Source organism: Asterias amurensis, chromosome 21, assembly GCF_032118995.1.
Source record: "Asterias amurensis chromosome 21, ASM3211899v1".
Taxonomy (NCBI): Eukaryota; Metazoa; Echinodermata; class Asteroidea; order Forcipulatida; family Asteriidae; genus Asterias; species Asterias amurensis.
In genome coordinates this window covers 12123135-12139117 of record NC_092668.1, presented here as the reverse complement: position 1 = coordinate 12139117, position 15983 = coordinate 12123135, and the positions used below count along the sequence as shown (strand labels likewise).

General features: G+C 36.9%; 1 protein-coding gene across 6 annotated transcripts in view; it reads left to right on the top strand.

Annotated features, from left to right (window-relative positions):
* The first annotated feature begins 1262 nt into the window (after nt 1-1262).
* Nucleotides 1263-15983, top strand: part of LOC139953194 (calcium/calmodulin-dependent protein kinase type II subunit delta-like) — a 100375-nt gene continuing 85654 nt past the window's right edge. For 3 of the 6 annotated variants that reach the window (XM_071952649.1, XM_071952647.1, XM_071952648.1), the window contains exons 1-2: nt 1263-1408; nt 1560-1654. In XM_071952649.1, the coding sequence (XP_071808750.1) occupies nt 1338-1408; nt 1560-1654 (166 nt within the window). In that variant the 5' untranslated portion in view covers nt 1263-1337. The remainder of the gene's footprint in view (nt 1409-1559; nt 1655-15983) is intronic. The other 3 variants (XM_071952652.1, XM_071952651.1, XM_071952650.1) reach the window with 1 other exon arrangement.

The following is a 15983-nucleotide window of genomic DNA, read 5'->3' as shown; positions in this document are numbered from 1 at the left end:
GGCTCAGTGACTGACGTTTCGATCAGTAGTCTGCTATGATTGTTTGCAGAACTACTCAAAAAGAGATCACGATAAAAAAAATATGCGTTACCGCAAACCTCTCTTATACTTCTTTATGCAACGTTTTAAATTTCTTCTTATGAAGATTAGGACAATTGAGCATGGAGGTAGAAATGGAGCAAGGAAATTCCTTTATCCATCTATAGGACACCCCCCCCCCCCCATTACTGTCGATTGGCACAATAATTATTGTTTATTTTAATTTTGACATAAACGTGTATTATTTTTCTACGTATACCATTATTACCATCACCGTGTGTTCTTCGTGTTCATAATATTACAGTTATGTTTTATTTTTATGTTGTTTATAAGTTTCAAAGTAAGTTAGTTATCAGTCAATAGTTGTCACTCTGCAAATACGGCATGGATGTGGACGTGTCTAGCGCCCTCTTCTGATCAGGCCATTGTTGGCAGCTGCTCCTCCATCCATGGTAAACATGTGAAACGTTACAGTTATAAACTAATTATGTTGAAAGTCAGTGTCACATAGGTAAGGACATGAAGAGGACGAAAAAGTGGGGTCGTGCAAAAAAAATCCACATAATTACGAGGGTTGACAATGGAATCATAAACATGGATGTTTGCGGCATGGATGGGATGGGCAGTTTTAAAGAGTGGATCGGGGAGGGGGGGGGGGGGTCCCATCTAATTGTTTGTCTTTCATTTGATATTTTTTCTAGTGTACCGCCGCGTTTATTACGTCGAATTACAGCAACTGAATGTCTGAAGGCCCCCCCCCCCCCCCCAAAAAAAAGGGAAAACGGCGAAAAAAAGAAGAGAAGAAGACAATGGTGTTAACAATTGATATGCAATCAATAGAATTTAACGCGCTACGGTCCAACTATCAAAAACTAAACATAATACGTGACAGTACATCACTTTCACGCACCACAGGTCATGACATCCTTATACTTTTCATTATGATAATTTTTCTCATTCACCAAAAAATGAAATTAAAAGGAGCATTGTATGCACACATAATAGCCGTTATACGGTCACTGACAAAGGATGTCTGTTATAGTGACTGATAACACTAACAGATTGATTACAATTCATTCAGTCGTATTTATTGACCTGATAAAGATTTAGCTTGCCCGTTTTGCAATCGTGAAATCGTGTTTTCCTGCCCATTTCCGTGTTTATGCTGGGCTCGGACCACGCCCATTTATATGCAAAACGTCAATCACACTCAGGTCCGGAAAAAACACACACCATACATTTTGTACGCCTTGCTCTATGCATAGAACGTACACACATAAACTGCACTCATTTTCAACATGGCGACACATCAGCATGAAGTGTGTACACGATTTTCGGATGAATATGACCTCAAAGACGAGCTTGGAAAGTAAGTATTTTCCACGTTTCTAGATAATATATTGTATCCTGTATATTTCATCTTAATATGGGGTGAATTTCGTAGCATTTTGAGGCGTAAAACGTACAAAATATTGCTCACAAATTTTTCTCGGTGATTTTTTATTTTGTGTAATAAATAGGGGCGCGTTCAGTGTTGTTAAACGGTGCCTACGCAAGAAGACAAGTCAAGAATTTGCCGCAAAAATAATCAACACTAAGAAATTATCACAGAGAGGTAAGGAGTTTTATGATTTTCGTCTGTTTATTGACTGTTCTTGTTGTGTATTTGTATTCTTTAGGTTTTGAACAACCAAATAATGTCCTTATTTTGTTATTGAACATGTGAAAACATGCTAAATTAAAACATTTTGTTTAACTAATATCATGTTTCATGAAAATACAAAAAGGCATCCGCTGATTGATGCTAGCCGACCTACCTAACCTAGGGTATTATAAGTTACAGATAATTTGCAGTGAAGCTCTGTTCGAATTCCTTCTGATGCTAAAATTATTTAAATCCCCCAAAACATCCTGCTTTTATTATAAAAATGCAGACACTACATTTGTTGTGAACAATTTTGGTTCCAATGTTTTGTTTTTATAAATTTTTTACAAAAGTACAAAATTTGTAATTTGTCTTATTTCCATCTCGTGAATACTTCAGTCACAATGTTGTCACAGTAACATTTGTCATGGTAAATTCCTAGTTCTCCCCAAATGTTGTTTAGAGTAAATAGTCACTGCATTTCAGTGCCGGCAAAATATAGGCTACACTGTTGATAGAAACATTTGATAATCAACAATGGTGCAAAAACAAAAGCAAAATAACTTGGCATATGTCAGGAAGTGAAACCATTTTAACTGAACACAGTTTACCTTGACTTGTGGTTATTATTTCAATAGTAATGACTTGACATGAAAAAACAATTAGGCAAATTTCAGTGCACAGTTTCTGTACACGGGAAAGCTTAATTTGAAATGTGAACTCACTTTGCATATTTATGCATAATTTGTATGCATAATTTGCATATTGTGTGGATAATTAATTTTGATTTTTTTTTTTAATTAAGTGAGCTGGTTGATTTATAATTTATAGGCTTCATTTTGTGAACATAATTTTGGAACAGTTATTCTGCAGCCTCCCTCAAAAAGTTGTAAGGCCTTGATCTTTAGATCATTTTAATTTCGCAAATTGAAAATGGCACTACCATAGCAACAACTTTAAAGTGTTTGGGACTCTTTTGAAGGGGCACCTAGATAGACCAAGACCACAGGGGCAAGAGAGGCAGTGGCATGGCCTCCGTGTAATAACAGGACCGCCCCCCCCTCCCCACCCAAAGCATTGTAAGATAAAACATAGGTTGAATGTGAACCTTGATGAACTTGGCAAATCATGAATGAAGGAAAAAGTTCAATACAAAAAAAAAAAAAGTATTATTAAATATTGAGTGAACTGAAAGATGTATTGCCCTGCCCTTTCTCAACCATGGACGTCAAAGTTAACAATGTTAATGGAGACCTTCTGTGACATTAAAAAGGACTGTGTGTTATGAAATTTGCCCTTTCCCAACCTGGGGAAATTAAATTGACAAACTCGTGAAACATTCATGTACACACGGCACAAATTCTACCATGCATTGAAGCTTAGTACAAATGTATTGTAGGGCTTGATTTTGGGGGGAAAACGCGCAAGACTGCAGGGCTCGTAACTCAACATTTATCCTGGACCAGAATTTACTATTAAGCTTGGGCGATATCACGATATTATCGGATATCGCAATATTAATTTGGACACGATTTCGATATCGGATGGATTTGGTTTTAATCGAAATATCGATATATCGCGATATATCGCGATATATCGTGATTTATCGTGATAATCGCGATATATCGATATATCGATTAAATATCGCGATGTGTTTGCTAGCTGAGACATCTTGCACCCCATAGGTTTGGAGTAAAACCAGAAGAATAGGTCATTAGAACACCTCTCTTATGCTAGGACTGTCTCTTCTACAGCTTTCACTTGGAGTTTTAAGACTGATGATGTCAAATTTCATTAATCGCGATTATATCGAATATCGCGATATATTGTCGGCGATATATCGTGAATAAAATAAATCTATATCGCCCAAGCTTATTTGCTATACAAGACCAGATTCAAATTGAGCAAGCATTTAGAGAACACATTTAATCTAATTTTGTCATCATGCTACTCTGATTCTCAAAAGTACTGAAAGACATGTCAGATTAAAGGCAGTGGACACTATTGGTAATGACTCTAAATAATTTGACAATAATTACCAACGTCCAGTGTCTTAAAAATCTCATTTGTCATCATGCTACTCTGCTTCTCAATAGAACTGAAAGACATAAAGACAATTTATCTGATATATCAGATAAATTGTCATTATTTTTCATGATAACATTACTGTCATTAGTGAACTAAAAAACACAAGACAACCGCCCGCTTGTCCGGTCAAGATTTTACTGGCCCAGCGCTAAATGTACTGGCCTGCGGTCCAGTGTTAATTTCAAGCCCTGAGTCCATCCATATTAGTTGATGACTTTTTGATCCATTTCACTGTATGGTCACTACCTCATGGTATACCTACTATACATAATTCTTCTTGACGATCTTCTGAAAAACTATTTAAAGACACTCGACACTATTGGTAGTTATTGTCAAAGACCAGTCTTCTCACTTGCTGTACCTCAACGTATGCATAAAATAACAAACCTGTGGAAACTTGAGCTCAATCGGTCATCAAAGTTGCGAGATAATATTGAAAGAAAAACACCCTTGTCTCACAAAGTTGTGTGCTTTCAGGATGCTTGATTTCGAGACCTCAAGTTCTAAATCTGAGGTCTCGAAATCAAATTCATGGAAAATAATTACTTCTTTCTCAAAAAGTACTCTACTTCAGAGGGAGCCGTTTCTCACAATGTTTTGATAATATAAAACACCTCATTACCAAGTAAGGTTTAATGCTAATAATTATTTTGAATACCACCAATAGTGTCCACTGCCTTTAATATTATTGCCAATAACATTTTTAAGAAAACCTAATAATAGAACTGATTGGTAATGACAGTTATTTGCGACCTAAATTTGCAAATGATGCAATGATGCATTCAATGCAAACTCATTATGCAGTGGTTTTAGAGAGAGAATTGTGATGCTTGATTTGACACACTTTAATTGAGCAGTATCACCAGCCTGTGAAGAGAAATGAACCTGGCAGTGTGAACACCCATGTAGAAATGTAGAATTTGTACAGGACCCTATAAGTTGCTTAGTTCAAACAATTGTGAAATTCTTTTACCATTCAGGCATGTGAGATTTCAGCATTTTGAACGGCTGTAAAATAAAGTGCTCCTAGGTAGGGTTTGAAGTTTTTTACTAAGATCAGTACCCAATTTCATAAAGCCTGTAAGCTCAATAACTTGCTAAGAACATAGAAATATTGCTTAGCAGAAACTGGTTGCCAGCCAGAACCTGTCCTTTGTTGTGACTGGTGCCCCGTTCATTTTTTGCTTAGCACGAAATTGGCAATGAAGTATTTTTCTGCTAGACGGCTTTATGATACTGTGCCCCGCCAGCCAGAGCAGTAAGCGTGCAGTTCACACTAGTCCGCCAGCATATTGTTTGACCATGTACTGTAAGTCATGCTAGTTGATGATCTTTCAATTGTGTTTTTTGTGTGTAATATTTAAAGTGGCCTTAATTATGAACCATGTGTGATCTATGCGGGTAGTGGTTTCTTTGCATGTCCACAAGATAGCTCTAAAGGTGGGGGTCTTCGTTTTGTTGTCGTCAGTGTAATGCTGATTTTTGGCAAAACTATAATAAAGAAAGGATTAATTAAAGGCAATTAGGAGATATTCAGCTGCTAGTCGCTGAGAAAACTGCAAAAATGAGTAATAATGGTAATTTAATGTGGTTGTCATCGTCGAATCAATCCCTGTTTAGCGAGACGTGGGTTGGAGGTACAGTAACAAACTGAATGGCTGCAGCACTTCCAAAAATGGACACCAACCATCAGAAATCCGAGAACACAATTTCATTTCTGAGATTAAAAGAACCTTCCTTTAAGAACGAATCGGTATCTTGTGGACATAATTTTTACTGGTGGTTCTGAAGTGTTTTGTGTCTGGCGCATCGGCCATTAAATCAATACACAGACAATGCTAGTACTACGAAAAGAGGAGTAGAGTTGGAACATGCGTTAAAGGCAGTGGACACTATTGGTAATTACTCAAAATAATCATCATCATAAAACCTTTCTTGATTACAAGTAATGGGGAGAGGTTGATGGTATAAAACATTGTGAGAAACGGCTCCCTCTGAAGTCCCATAGTTTTCAAGAAAGAAGGAATTTTCAACGAATTTGATTTTGAGACCTCAAGTTTAGAATTTGAGATCTTGAAATCAAGCATCAGAAAGCATACGACTTCGTGTGACAAGGGTGTTTTTTCTTTCATTATTATCTCGCAAATTCGATGATCGATTGAGCTCAAATTTTCACATATGTTGAGATACACCAAATGTGAAGATTAGTCTTTGACAATTACCAATAGTGTCCACTGTCTTTAATAGTTATACATGTTGACAATCTCTGCCTAAAAGGAAGTTTTGAGTGCCTTCTTTCTTTCAAATAAGAATAATATGACATTTCTGACAGCACTGCAGGAAATCCGGCAAAGAAAACCTGATCAAAAGAACGACTTCAGTTCACTGAACCTTATCCGTTCTTCAACTATGCGTTACTGCACAGCATCAAATTCAAATTAAGGCTGTATATATTGTAGGTGTTTATAGATTCATAAAATGGTCAAGGGTTCATGATTTTCAGGGTTTGTGTTTAAAGCAGGGGTCATACTTTGGTGATAAATTTAAACAAAACTTTAACTTCTATCTGAAAACTCATTTGTATGGTAATGGTACATTTAGTAAGCATCCTGTGAAATTACTTCATCTCAAATTAATGCCCCCCGTTGATAATAAATAAATAATTGTTTTTTTAATCCGCGAAACGATTCATATGAATCGATTCTTAGAGTTCTGAGGGTTGGTGTCCATATGTATCTGCTGTGGCCAGAGATGCAGTTATTTGGTACCCGGCCGCCGAAGCCGCTGTCACGATGATGAATTTCAACATTCTTGTTAAAACAACTTCTTGCTTTTTGTTTCTTTAAAATGAGTAGACACTCTATTCAATTTAATCTTGCACAAGTGAATTTTATTGTATCTTTCTGTATAATTTTGCCTGTAAATCAGCGCGATAAAACCCAACAATGACTCTACCTTTAACGGGACCATTGGCGCGCAACTCCTTTAATTTTTTATATTTTCCCAAGAGATCGTTGACTCAAAACAAACATCCATATGGTTGTTTATAGTAGACTGTAGCATTGACTCCATGATGTCTGTCATGCCATTATCTGTTTCGCTCGACTTCCAGCAATTTAATGGAGCCGTTGTCTTCTATTAAAATGACATGATGTCAGTTTTTGTTAGAAAAGAAATAGTCTTTTGCGAAGGTGAAGAGTTCAGTTGTAAGGACTGGAATATCACCTTAGAGAGGGCAAGGCTATTTTCATTTTGAAAAGGCACTTCCGTATTGGAAAACCTTACATTCAATGGGAAAACTTTTGAAGGGGCAACCAAGGCAAAGACTAGGGCAACGGAGGCTATGATCTCCATGCATGGCCTCTGCGAAATTCCAGTCCTGAATTGTACTATACAACTTACAAGGATGTTTGTGTTTAGGTTGTCAAGTTTTCAAATTAACTCCCTGGTTTGATTTCCTCTTTAAACCCCACTGAGAAAATGGAACGGTTTTTATTTAAATAATTATGGGGTTAAACGGAGAAAAATTGTGGGATTTCAACTTGCGCCTTTCAGAGTTAAACATGCTTTAAAAAGAGCTCTACCAACTGAGCTATCTAATGTTGATCATCTCTTACTTTCTCACTGGAATAAGAAGGGCATGCAGAGATGCATCTACGGTGCAGTGTGCTTGGACCCTGCTGCTGTTTGATGTATTTAGTATGTGATTGACATTTTAATAAGCTTTAAAAAGTGTGACTGTAGATTATTTTAGACACTGGCCAGGGAGTATATTCGGACTACAGTTAAGATCTGATTTTTGGAATGGTTGACAACACACCAAAACACCTATTTTGCCCCAAGGTACCTAGATCCAGGGTACCCATTTCAAAACAAAACCAGAGATCAGATGCTACAACTTGTGGTCACACTTTATGGAGTGGTTTGTGGTTTAGTTGAGTGTAGTTTGTGGTTTAGTTTCTTGACATATGAAAATGAGTAGGACAGATGGTAATAAAAAACTCTTTATATTAGGATGCCACCAGTTTAGTCACCAGGGCCCACTTCATATCTGCATAAAAACTAGCAAAGCACAACAACATTATGCTTACCAGAATAAGGCTACCTGCCAAACTACCATGTCACATGTTCAACTTGTGACCGGTATCCTGTTTCTGCTCAGCAGAATTTTTTTTTTAAAGCAATTTTCTGCTGAAGCACTCCATGAAATTGGGCCCAGTACAGTGTTAAAAAAACACTAACTACCCACAAATACAATCTACTGTACACAATCTTGAAAGTCTTCAAGTGTGTACAGGGTTTTGCCCTAAAGTTGTTGTTAGTGACTGGCCAACATGACCAGTTAGTTTGTCATTTCATACAGTCTGTCAGCTTTTCAGTAGTCCATATTTCAAATGAAATATGGATGCTTTGGAACACTGAACTACCCAGCCAGACCACTTGGAGTGAATTTTGACGGGGGCCAATTTCATAGAGCTGCTTAACCAAAAAATCTGCTTAAGCACGAAAATAGCTGGCTTATTTTACACATGTTACTGGCCAAAATTTCATGCCATGTACATTGCTTGAGACTGGTATTTAGCTGTTGTTTACTTAGCATAACAATTGAGTGGGGTCTTGGCCGATAATCTGACTTTACTAAGCAAGGAATTTATTGCTTAAGCAAAATTTTTGCTTAAGCAGCTCTATGAAATTGGGCCCTGGTCCTCAGGTGTTACAACTGGCATTTTGCCAGCGGACCACTGTGCATTGTACTCATCGTTGCGAATAATTTCTTCAGTCATTGTTTTGGTTAGGTAGACATAGATTGTGGATATTGGAATTTGAATGATTTCACAAACCAGTAGCCAATTAATAAATTGTCATTTTATTCTTGAATGGCAAAAGATCAAAATTCCATTTGAGTAGGGAGCGAAGAGTTTGGTCGGTCGTCAATAAATTGATTTTTGGAAAAGAGCCTAGCTGCAATTACTTGGTTGGACATGTCACTCTATGAAATTAAACACAGGTCGCGTTACAATAAAAATGCAAGGGTCTCTCCAGGTTTTCTTCTAATGAAATTTGTTGGTGGGGGGAAGGATGGTTGCTATGTGGATTAAAAAACAGAACCTTTGCTGTTCCCTGTATACTGTAGTCTCTTCTCATTGTCCAAAGAACTGAAATAAATAAATTAAATTAATAAATTTGAGATGCTAAATTTTACTCTCCGAACATTGTAGGCTAATAAAATTTGTACAGCCACAAATTATTATAGTTCAATGGTTCCTACATGTACATGTACATGTAGGTTGGTACTGGAAGTTCGCATAAACCGGGAGACATGCACAGCCAATAACCCACAGCTTTATTAAAATCACCTCACCTTCTATCCATTTTTATGACGTCTGTCCAATATTTAATCAGGTTAATGTGATAAACAATTATTTATTTTGTCTGGCCATGCAATTCCATCACTATTTACAGATCACGACCCACGGATAGCCCTCTGATAGTCCTCGAGGTGTGTGTATTTTTAAAGGCACTGGACACCTTCGGTATTTGTAGACCAGTCTTCTCACTTGGTGTACCTCAACGTGATGCATAAAATAACAAACCTGTGAAAATTTGAACTCGATTGGTCGTCGGAGTTGCAAGAGAATAAATGAAGAAAAACATCCTTGTCCCACAAGTTGTGTGCCTTCATATGCCTTGAATTCGAGACCTCAGCTTGGGTCTCGAATTCAATCCATATACATGTACTTTAGTGAAAAAATTAATTTCTCTAGAAGACGATCAGAGCATACTGATTGAAATGTCGAGTTGAAACCAACGTTATTTTCAGAACCACCTCAGCTCATTTAGAGATAGTCATTACATGGTATTACCGCAAACCTTTCCATATTGTTTTTCCACCACGCCAAGTTTCAAATTCCTTTCAACAGCTCTCCATTGCTTGTTACCAAGTAAGTTTTTATGCTTACAATTATTTTGAGTAGTTACCAATAGTGTCTATGCCTTTAAGAGAGAGGAAAATGTCACAGTTCAGACTCGGCAAATGCAGCGGAGTCAGTCATCTGTAGTAACATAACACTAAGATTGAGATGAGTGTGTCTCTTATCATAACAGGCACCTTATGGCATTTGGAAAAAACCTATGTTAATCCCATGTTGAAATTCCAATGAGATTAATTTACACATACTTAGCAATTTTTAGGCTCTATAGTGACAAAACACACTTACTGAAATATTTTCAACCGTAACATTTTGAAAATTAGCTAAAAAATTAGTAGAACGGGTAGAATTTGTATTTTTCTGTGAGTAAAACAAAGTCACTCATAAGAATGCTTAAATTTGTAAATTTATCAACACATCATTATTTATTGTGTTAAAAATCTGCTTTGATGTATAATTTTGTTAAGTGCAAACTGTGGGATGGAAACAAAAGGTGCGCAGTTATTATAAAATTGCATCAACTTGAGTGGTCTTCAGTCATGGCAAATTGATCATTGAAGCACACTTGCTAAAATGGCACCCCTTAAGTAACACCAAATAAGTGAGTGGGATGATTTTGTTTTCCTTTCAATATCTAGGGTCTCCTTTCTCTGTGTGTGCGTAAGCAGCCATCCTACAAGACCTGAAGTCCTACTTGGTCAAATCTGAGCAGATCCTCTGCCCACTCGCTAAGCCTACGCTATTTACACATTCCTCTTGTCAAAAAAATTATGAAAAGCGGTAACTTTATCCCCAAATCTCAGTCGTCATAATCCAATACCATGGAGTCGTAGGAAAGCGTCTTGTGGAAAAGGAAAATGAATAGAAATTGAACCTCCACATTGGGACGTGGAGATAATGAAAGATGAGGTTGAACATCAGCTCTTTTCTTAAAGATCAAAATAGGAGGCCCCAGGCAACACTTCTTCTTTTATTCCAAAACTTTTTTGGGGGGATTGGGGGCGATTGAGGGCAGATGAGGTATTCCTAACAACAAAAAGATATTGTTGGACTATTTTATCTTTTGTGTCGGATAAAAAAGGGAATTTTTAAAAAGTACGAAGTGAAAATGCTGTTGCCCACGTACTAGTGATGCGGGTGCATTGTAATTTGAGATTGTGTGTGTGTGTGTGTATGGCTGTAGATTATCCCCATAAATCCAAATTGGCTTGAGTGATTGGACTTTTTGTATTAGCATTCAATCTTTTTACAGCCTAAAGACAGTTCTGCACTTTATTTCAGAAAATTATACATGTATGTACTGAATAGTTTTAGAAATCTTGATTTTGAAAAACTATTTAGAATGAAGTAGTGTCATCTGAGCATTTTGTCTTTGAATCTTTTTTAGAAATTGTACAATCTTTGTATACCCCTTTACATGTTTATAAATGCAACCCCTTTATTCCAGAAATACAACATTTTTTTCTAATTTTTTTCAAAATGTCTCCTTTGAAAAGCTACCTAGAATGAATTGTGTCTAACTTGCGAATATTTAAACTGAAGACGTGTCTTTTGAACACTCCAACCGTCTTGTCCTATAAGTGCACAACATAACGATTGTTGTCGTACCTGACGCTGTAATGTGATTGACACTTGATGGTCAACGCGCATAGAATCCTTGTGCATGTCTTTGCATCGTATGCACGAACATGAACAAGGAACAGTATCAATAGCAAATGCTCATTTGCATTATAGGAATCTTAATTAGGCACGTTGATTTTCACCGATCAATGATTTTGAGGCCCTCCTCCTTTATTAATTCTCAAGAAAATCAAAGATTTCTGAGGGAATTCTTTCATTTTTTTATCTAAAAAAAAGGGAACAGTATCCATAGCAAAGGCTAATTAACAATATTGGAATCCTTAATAGGCACATTGGCACTCAACCATCGATGATTTTAAGCCCCCCCCCCCCCTAGGTTTTTATCAATTCTCCATAAAATCCAAGATTTCTGAATACATTTATTATTTTTTTCAGAAAAAAGCAACAGTATCCATAGCAATTGTTCCTTTACATGTATGGCAATCCTAATTAGACACAGTGACATTCATCCATCAACCATCCATGGAGGATTTTAAGCCCCTCCACCCACTTTACAAATTCTCTGTTAAATTTAAGATTTCTGAAGACATTTTTTTTTTACAAAGGGCCCCTCCCTTTATTAGAACCCATGCAACACAAGGAGGACCCTGGATGTCAAGGTGTCCTTTGTGTGCTGCTTGCATTGGGCCAATCTTTCATATCACCTTCTATGCGATGGATCAGAGCTCGTCAAAGCAAGCCTGACGTTTTCTATTATTCCTCCCCCTGCTCTCGATAGAAGCTTCTTGTTGCCACGGCAACTGAATACTGTATGGAGTGGCTCTCCTCTATCCACATGTTTCGTTGCTTTCATTTTAAAGCAGCAGTGTCTGCTTTTTTTTGGTTTTATCGAGGGTTTTTTGTGGAGATGAAGTGGCCGGGGGTACATCGTTGGACACCCCACAGGGGTAATTCAATTCTGCTGAGGGTTATCATTGGTGTATAGATGTATTAGCATTCATCCATCAAGTGCATCGTGTGAGTGGAATCCAATACATTTTATCAGGAGGGGACTTTGTTCTCTTCGTTTATCATGCCCTGATTATTGTCGTCTGGTCTCCGGTATTCATAGAAGGTGATGTGGGTTGTTTCGGTAGGGGAACTTGTCTATTTTGTCTTCCTAGCCTTGGTGGACCCCCAACAATGGAGCTAGATAGTTCAGTTTGTAGAGCGCTGGCAGATTAAAGCCATTGGACCCTTTCGGTTCAGAAAAAAAATAAAAGCTCACAGATTTACAAATAACTTACAGGGTTTACAGAAGGCCATGGTGAAAGACTTCTCTTGAAATATTATTCCATGAAATGCTTTACTTTTTGAGAAAACAGCAAAACAATGTAAATTCTCGTTAACGAGAATTACGGATTTATTTTAAACACATGTCATGACACGGCGAAATGCGCGAAAACAAGGGTGGGTTTTTCCGTTGTTTTCTCCCGACTCCGATGACCGATTGAGCCTAAATGTTCACAGGTTTGTTATTTGATATAGAAGTTGTGGTACACAAAGCTTGGGCCTTGGACAATACTGTTTACCGAAACAGTCCAATGGCTTTAAAGCAGAGATCACAGGTTCAAGTCCCCATTCAGTAAATTTGTCTTTGTTCAACCCCTAGATTATTTACAAAAATACTCAGTCGTATTCCCTTGTGGTTTGTTACTTGACAACTGTAGCCCCCAAAAATCCTCATATCTTTTAAATACAAGTTAATTCTTCACCCCCATATATTTAAACATTCACACAGTCAGTTTCCCTTGTGGTTTTTCACCATCTTTATACCTATCAGCAAAACAATTCCCTAACACTTTGGTCCAAAGTATTCACAGATTCAAAGATTCAAAATATCAAAAATTGTTAAATGATAAAAATAATGAAATTTGTCTTCCCTGTTTGTTATACGTGTAAAGGTTTAATTACAATAGAACAATTAGAAAAAATATACAGGGTAGTTATGAAACTTATACATCATTTGATGTTATTGGTTATGAAAGAGTGTTTGAAATAAATGATCTTTTTTGATATTATTGTCTTAAAAAGTGGTGCCTTAATGCTAGTTGAAAGCATTGGAGAATTTTACCTACAGTGTTTACTACATTCATGCATGTATTACAGTCCACAAAATATGTAATACGTCTTAATTATTATATAAAATTAAAATGATGTACATGTGACATCTTATTAATGGTGTACAGACACAACTAGCCGACTTTGTTAAAAATTAATGATATTAAACTCCCATGATATAGAAGGAACTCGAGTGAGCAGTCGCTCGTTGAGCGTCTGTGACTCACTTACGACACAGTGATCACACCCATGCCTCCGTCGGTTGGCCTGTCACACACAACCATGCCTGCCCATTAATTATTCCACACTTCGCCCGTCAATTTATGTGTGTACATAAGCAGGCAAGTTTTTATAAGCGGTTGATATGCATTAATGCTGGTTATAATACCGCATGGGCGTCAAGTAGTAGTTTGTGTTGAAAAAAATTCCCACTGTATTTGTAATGTAGGTAATTGGCATATTTAGATTGCATTAGTTGCAAAGAAATGGAAAGACAGATGTAATTTTTAGCAGGAAGTGCATTGTATACACTTGACCCTGTACATGCAGGCACTGGGACACCTAATCTACACTTAGCTTGTTTAGTTATATGCCGGTAACCACATCATCATGGGCGTCAATTGATAGTTTTGTGTTCAAAATATTTCACTGTTTAAATAGGAGAGTGTGCGATATTGCATTGAGTAATACTACTACATATTGCAAAGAAATGTGTAGATTAATTTGTACGTAGTGTAATTTTACTACAGCAGGAAATACATTGTAAACAATTGACCCTAAATGTACATCACTGCAGGCACCCGTACACATGTAATCTACCATGTCTACGTGTTAAAAACTTGTAAACGTATGGGCGTCAAGTAAAAGTTTGTGTTAAAAATATTTCACGGTAAAATATGAGAATGTGCATGATTTCATTGAGCAACATTGCATATATTGCCAACAAAAAGTGCTGATATTTTTTGTGAAATTGATATACTTGGTGCACAACGAATATCATACATATGTATTTCACTTGACCCTATGTACATTTTGTATGCATGCTCTGGTTCGTATGTAACCTATAGGCCTACTACAGTTTTAAAATGAGTACAGAGTTTCCTACATTATGCGGCCGTGGTGAAGCAGAAAGCAATTCATATTTTCTTATGCACTGGAGAATGTATAATTCAGCATTTTATCTGGTATCCTGTTCTATCTTGTGTTCGCTAGTCACTTATTCCTCCCTTAGAGGGAAAGTACACGTTTGGTAGTTACTCAAAACAAATATTATCTTAAAAACTGACTTGGTAACAAGCATTGGAGAGCTTTTGATAGTGTAAAACATTGTGGGAAACGACTCCCTCTGAAGTAACGAAGTTTTTGAGAAAGAGGTAATTTCTCACTAATACAATAAAAGACTTCTAGCTAGAAGTCTTTTATTCTTATCTGAAAGCACACTAATTCGTTCAACAAGTTTTTTTTTTTCCCAATCATTTTCTCGCAACTCTGATGACCAATTGAGCTCAAATGTTCACAGGCTTGTTATTTTATGCTTATGATTTTATGCTTATGATGGGATACACCAAGTGAGGACACTGGTCTTTGACAATTACCAAACGTGTACACGTACCCTAGCTTGGGCGATATCACGATATTATTGAAAATCGCGATATTAATTTGGACACGATTTCGATATCGGATGGATTTGGTTTTAATCGAAATATCGATATATCGCGATATATCGCGATATATCGATATATCGATTAAATATCGCGATGTATTTGCTAGCTGAGACATCTTGCACCCCATAATTTTGGAGTAAAACCAGAGGAATAGGTCATTAGAACCAAGGTTGTAGGTAGGGCAAATTAGATGCCGGCTAATTTTGTCGAGAGCATAGTCGAGAGGGTGGGTGTACATGTAGGGGCAGCGTAGCGCCTCACAACCCGGTGGGATCAACAGGGGCAGCGTCTTTGGAAGCTGAAGATTTTTTAGGTTTTGTTTAAGCTTTGATGGGTTCCCCAGGCTCTCTCTTGTCTATTTGTGCCTTGACATAGCCATTGTCAAAGGAAAAAAACATGTCCAGGGAGCCATAGAAAATAAATACTTATTAAGTTTTAAAGTAAAATGTTAGGGTAAAATAAATAAAATTAATATTCTGTTTACGATTTAAATCCCATCTCAAAATAGGGTAGGTAGACTACTAGGCAGAATTTTTGAGTGTTGAATTTATCAATTGAAAAGCTTGCAGTTGCATATATTCATCAGAAGGCAATGCAGAGTGGAGAGACAAGTTCAGAAACACAGGATGACGGGACACATGTCCGATCACTGCCGCAAAATCTAGACTATTCCATTTCAAAAAGGAGCACATTAGTAAAATAGAAAAGCCATGTTTCACTGAGTTTTATTCATTGACAATTTCTCAACGAAGTGCATTCAATAAACTCAAAAATTGATTCTTGTCTTTTCATTTTTTTTCCAACAAGTATTAATAGACAGGAAAATCATCTAAATAAAATTCTAAATAAAAATTTAATGCAACTTCGACGATTCCACCAACACGGTCCGCCCATCAGAATAACTTTGTTTTCAACCGCCCGCCGGGCGAGTCAACC